This window comes from Dipodomys ordii, unplaced genomic scaffold, assembly GCF_000151885.1.
Source record: "Dipodomys ordii isolate 6190 unplaced genomic scaffold, Dord_2.0 Scaffold135, whole genome shotgun sequence".
In the NCBI taxonomy this organism is placed as follows: Eukaryota; Metazoa; Chordata; class Mammalia; order Rodentia; family Heteromyidae; genus Dipodomys; species Dipodomys ordii.
This window is the reverse complement of record NW_012267351.1, coordinates 5,185,885-5,191,531: the sequence shown is the minus strand read 5'-3', so window position 1 is coordinate 5,191,531 and position 5,647 is coordinate 5,185,885. Positions and strand designations below refer to the sequence as shown.

At 39.1% G+C, this 5,647-nt stretch overlaps 1 protein-coding gene across 1 annotated transcript in view; it reads left to right on the top strand.

Moving 5' to 3' along the window:
- Positions 1–5,647, top strand: part of LOC105996722 (DNA repair protein RAD50-like) — a gene marked incomplete at its 5' end in the record, with an annotated part of 50,084 nt that overhangs the window by 10,221 nt on the left and 34,216 nt on the right. The window contains 5 exons of the mRNA XM_013030905.1: positions 214–218; positions 379–536; positions 2,499–2,674; positions 3,121–3,358; positions 4,192–4,246. Coding sequence (XP_012886359.1) covers positions 214–218; positions 379–536; positions 2,499–2,674; positions 3,121–3,358; positions 4,192–4,246 — 632 coding nt within the window. The remainder of the gene's footprint in view (positions 1–213; positions 219–378; positions 537–2,498; positions 2,675–3,120; positions 3,359–4,191; positions 4,247–5,647) is intronic.

Sequence of the window (5,647 nt, the reverse complement as noted above, 5' to 3'; positions counted from 1 at the left end):
CATCCATTTCCCTGCAAATGCCATTATTTTGTCATTTCTAATGGCTGCATAATATTCCATTGTGTATAGATACCACAATTTTTGGATCCATTCATCTGTCGTGGGGCATCTGAGTTGTTTCCATATCCTAGCTATTGTGAACAGTGCTGCAGTAAACATGGAGGTGCACGTGTCCTTGTATATTGGTTCCTGTTGTTCAGGGTAGATGCCTAGAAATGGTCAACATGATAGATTTTTAAAAAATTTCATCTTACATTTTCATAGTGTTTTAAGTCAATTTCATTTAGAGAGAGAGAGTGTGTGTGTGTGGAGAGAGAGAGAGATACAGGCTGTATTTTTACCATTATGTGTGGGGGGGTATTGTTATTTTATCTATAGGCTGACAAAGATGAACAAATCAGAAAAATAAAATCTAGGCACAGTGATGAACTAACTGCACTGTTGGGGTATTTTCCTAACAAAAAACAACTTGAAGACTGGCTTCATAGTAAATCAAAGGAAATTAATCAGACCAGGGACAGACTTGCCAAATTGAAGTAAGTAGTTACACTGTTACCATGGTAAAGGAAATGTTACTTTATGTTTTCTTTGTAGCCTTAATTATGTTTAAGGTAGTTCATTGTACATATATGCATACAGTGAGCCTTCATCCGAGTCACCCCATCCGTCACTCCCTCATCCATCCTTCCCAAACCGATCTCAATAAACATTACTGTATTTCCCACGTTCATAAAATATTTTGACCATATTCACCCTCTTTCACCTTTTCTCTTTGACCTCTGTTCTGTTTCTCTTCCACAAGTACTCATACCCCAGATAGTATGTTTCACCTTTTATTGTTGTTAGAATTTATATTAATCAAAGGGGCTTTATTGTGGCATTTCATATATGTATGTGCCATAGTTTAATCAGATTGATTCTCCTGTACTCTCACTTTCCCTAACTCCTTACCCCAAATGTTTGTTTTTTGCCATCACCATAGATTCATATGTGTTTTATTTTTAATTGGTTTGAAACAAGTTTCTTTTGTGAAATATTGTCTTATTATTGACCTATTGTTTGCATTTTAAGTTAAATTGTAATTAGTAAGTGGTGGAGCCTCCTAGCCCTTAAAAGTTTGTAGATTTAAGATGTTTAATTTTTTTTAAATTTTCGTGACTAAAGTATTTAAAATGTGATTAGTATATTCAGAGGTTGACTTAAACTAATGGTTTTTGTCTAAAAATTTCAGATTTTGAAAAGGATAGTGGATTTGACTATGGCTGCTTTAAATTTGTGGGGGTATTTTTGTTTTTGTGTTTTGAGACCACACCTAAAGGTGCTGGTGGCTCACATCTGTAACCCTAGCTATACTCAAGAGGCTAAGATCTGAAGATCCCAGTTCAAAGCCAGCCTGGGCAGGAAAGTCTGTGATACTCTGATCTCCAGTTAACCACAAAAATTCAGAAGTGCAACTGTGGCTCAAGTGGCAGAGCAGTAGCTTTGGGCAAAAATACTCAGGGAACAGCTTCCAGGCCATGAGTTCAAGCCCCAGGACTGGGGCATCCTATTTTTTTGACATTTGTTTGATTATAGTTGTTTGTTTGTCACCATCTCCAGCTCAGATTTGTTTCTTGCAGGAAAATCTGTTTTTGTTTTTGTCAGTTGCAAGACCTGAACTTGGGGCCTGAGCACTGTCTCTGGGCTTTCTTGCTCAAGGCTAGCTACCACTTTGAGCCACGGAGCCAAGTCTGATTTTTCAAGGCGAGTGCTCTTACCACTTGAGCCACAGCATCACTTTCGGGTATTCTGGTGCTTAATTGGAGATTAGAGTCTCACCAGGACTTTTCTTCCCAGACTGGCCACAAATCTATCTTCAGATTTCAGCTTCCTGAGTAACTAGGAGTATAGGCATGTGCCACTGGTGCTTGGCTGGAAGACTTTTTAGGAAATACAGTATTAGAGTTTGAAGTTCAAGAAACTGGGAGTTACATAAGGGAAATTTAGTCATTATTATATGTCATGTCACTTTGAGAGTCACACAGAGAAGAGAAAGGAGTTAGACTCCTTGGAGTCACTAATGTTAAACATATTGGCAATCTGGGAGTAGGTCAGGAGGAGGATTGGTAGTTAGTATCCAGGGGTACCTTATGGTTGGAAGTGTAGAGTATTGCAGTGACTTCTAAAGAAAGTATTTGGAGGACTGGGATGTGGCTCAAGGGCTCTGTTAGCAGAAAGTATCTAATTCTCAGTACCACTGAAAGGAAGGCAGGAAGTCAGAAAGCAGGGAAGGAAAATTAATGACTGAATGAATTTGAGCTGGGGTTAAAGCTCAGTGGTATAGTAATATGATTATCATGCTTGAAGCCCTTAGTGTAATCCCCAGAAAACAGACATACAGATTTAGAAGAGTATCTGGTCAGATCAAATCCTTAGGATTTGTTGACAGAATTTCTCTTTTATTTGCCTACTCAAATTTATCTTAGGTTTTAAAATACCCATGTTTCTTTTTATTATAGCAAGGAACTAGCATCAGCTGAGCAAAATAAAAATCATATAAGTAATGAACTAAAAAGAAAAGAAGAGAAGTTGTGCAGTTATGAAGACAAGATGTTTGATGTTTGTGGTAGCCAAGATTTTGAAAGTGATTTAGACAGGCTTAAAGAGGAAATTGAAAAATCCTCCAAACAGCGAGGTAAGTTGCATTATCAAGAATTTTGACTCTTGAATTTCATTCACACGTAACTGTTAATGGGAGATTTTAAAACCTTGTTATAAAATGCAACTATATGGCTTGTGTTCACTTTGTAGTTGTGTAACATAGTGTTTCTAGGCAATTATTGAAACTTCCTCTATAAAATGAAAACAACTGCCAACCAGGTATTAAAGAGAGGCAAATGATATTTTATGTGTGTTTTTTGAAAACAGTGTCTAGATATAAAAAGCTCTCAATAAATGTCATGTTACACTTTCTGTATGTTATCAAAAAACAATTTTACAAATCTGAATATCATGCTCTTTCCTTTGGATGACTTAAATATCAGATGATTTTATTTGTAATATATTTATAAAACAAGAATATATTGTTTGTGGAAGAAAATGTATGTTTTTGTGACTGGAAGTTTTATTTTCTTAAAATAGCCATGCTGGCTGGAGCCACAGCAGTTTATTCCCAGTTCATTACTCAGCTGACAGATGAAAACCAGTCCTGCTGCCCTGTCTGTCAGAGAGTTTTTCAGACAGAGGCTGAACTACAAGATGTCATTAGTGATTTGCAGTCTAAGTTGCGACTTGCTCCAGATAAACTCAAGTCAACGGAATCAGAACTGAAGAAGAAAGAACGGCGTCGTGATGAAATGCTGGGGCTTGTGCCCATGAGGTAAGACTGGGGTTTCTGAAGTGCTCTGTGTGTGCGCGTGCGCCTGAGACTTGCTTTGAGGGCATAAATTATGACAGATTTAGAATTGTTCTTGATATGTTTTCTAAATTCAACAAATGTATGAAAAAAACTCTTCCAAAAGCATTTAAAAATATTTTTATGTCTTTCCTACTTCTAAAAAAAAATGAGATAAGATGTGCTGCTTTGTGGCAGCCAGCCTCTTGTAGTCTCCTGGTAGTCCTGCCTCCTGGTGTTCACATAGTTGTTTTAGCAGTGGTTTGTGTAACTTCAAATAGAACAGAAGGGCTGGGAATGTGGCTTAGTGGTAGGGTGCTTGGCTAATATGCATGAAGCCCTGGGTTGGATTCCTCAGTACCACATACACAGAAAAAGCCAGAAGTGACTCTGTGGCTCAAGTGGCAGAGGTGCTAGCACAGAGAATCTTAGGGACAGTGCCCAGGCCCTGAGTTCAAGCCCAGGACTGGCAAAAAATGAAATAAAAAATAGGACAGAAGTGATTGCATGTCCTGTCCAAGATTAAGAAACCTTAGTATGCCATACTCTGAGCAATCCTGTGGAGAGTTTCATATAGGGAGGACCTGAGGCCTTTGAACAAGTGAGCTTGGAAGCAGGTTTCATAGTCTTGAGATGACCTCAACCTCATTTGACAGCTGGACTGAAACTTCGTGAGAGATCTAGTGTCAGCGCACATCTCCAAATCTTAGTATCTGTGAGAAATAGTGCTTTCGTTCAAAGTTGTTTTGGGGTATCTTGTTATACAATAGATAACTAGTAAAAAGCATCAAGTAAAAATAAGATTATTGGGGCCACAGAGACTATGATGAGGAGATAGAGCAGCAGCTTGATAGTGGGGGGAAAAAGAGTAAGGTAATATCTTGAAAAGAAAAAGATCAAATCAAAGCTTATACTTGAAGTTGACAGTGTACACAGAAGAGTCCTCAAGTTTTTGGTTGTCATCTCTGTATCCTGCAGAGAGAGAGAGAAACTTATTTTGGTAGATGTGAACTTAGGACCTTGCTCTTGTTAGGTGAGCACTTTACCACTTGAGCCACCCCCATATACTTTTGCTTTTAATGTTTTTCAGGTACGGTCTTGCTTTTTTTTAATGGGCAGTCTTATAGTTTTAACTCAGGGCTTTGGACTTGCTAAGCAATTACTCTGCCACTTGAGTCTGTCTCCACCATATTTTTGCTTAGGGTCTTGATTTTGCACAGGCTGGCTTGGATTCAGTCCTCGTATTTATAGCTGGGATGACAGGCACACCACATTGTCCCCAGCTTTTTTCTGTTGAGATGGAGTCTTTCAAACTTTTTTCCCCTGGCTGGCCTGAAACTACAATCCCCTATATTCCAGCTTCCCATGTAGCCATGATGACAGGCATACAACCACTGCGCCCAGGCGTTGGTTGGGATGGTGTCTCCTGAACTTTTTGCTTGGGCTAGCCTTGAACTGTAATCTTTCGGTCTTACTCTCCCAAGTAGCCAGGACATCTGGGTTTAGGTTACCCTCAGACTACCATCGTCCTGCTTTCACCTCCCAAGCTACTTCAAGTAGCTGGGATTATAGTCATATGCATCTGACTTATTTTTGTGACAGTCTCACTGATACTACTTGCCTAGGTTAGCATTGAACTATGGTTCTCCTTATGTTTCCCATGTAATAAATGTCACAAAAATGGGAAAACCAAAGAGTCTTAATAGATCTCAGTAGCCAGTTCTCTGGGAGAGATTTCTTGACTTTTTTCTTTTCTTTCTTTTCTTTTTTTTTGATACCAGTACAGGGGCTTGAACTTAGGAGCTCCTGGGTCTTGTCCCTTAGTTTTTTCATTCAAAGCAAGCACTCTCCACTTGAGCTCTAGCTCTACTTGTGGTGTTTTTGTGGATAATTGCAAGTAAAAGTCTCATGGATATTTCTGCCTGGGCTAATTTGAACAGAGATTCTCAGATCTCAGCCTCCTAAGTAGCTAGGATCACAGGCGTGAGCCACTGACACCCAGCTTGCTGTTTTTGAAAGAGAACAATTATTTTAACATTTTAGAGTTCATTATAAAAGAAGACATCAAAACCTATATACCGCAGTGGTGAAGGATATGTGTTTATGAGAATACATGATATGACTCAGCTGTCTCTAATGGCATGTGTGCACAATTTTTAAGCTGCTGCTGTAGCTTGGTTGTTCATCCCACATCCTACACTTAAGCTGGGTTTCTGGGGGATGGCAGCACTTCTCACAGTGGGGCCTATAGCCACTACCCATCTGCACAAACTC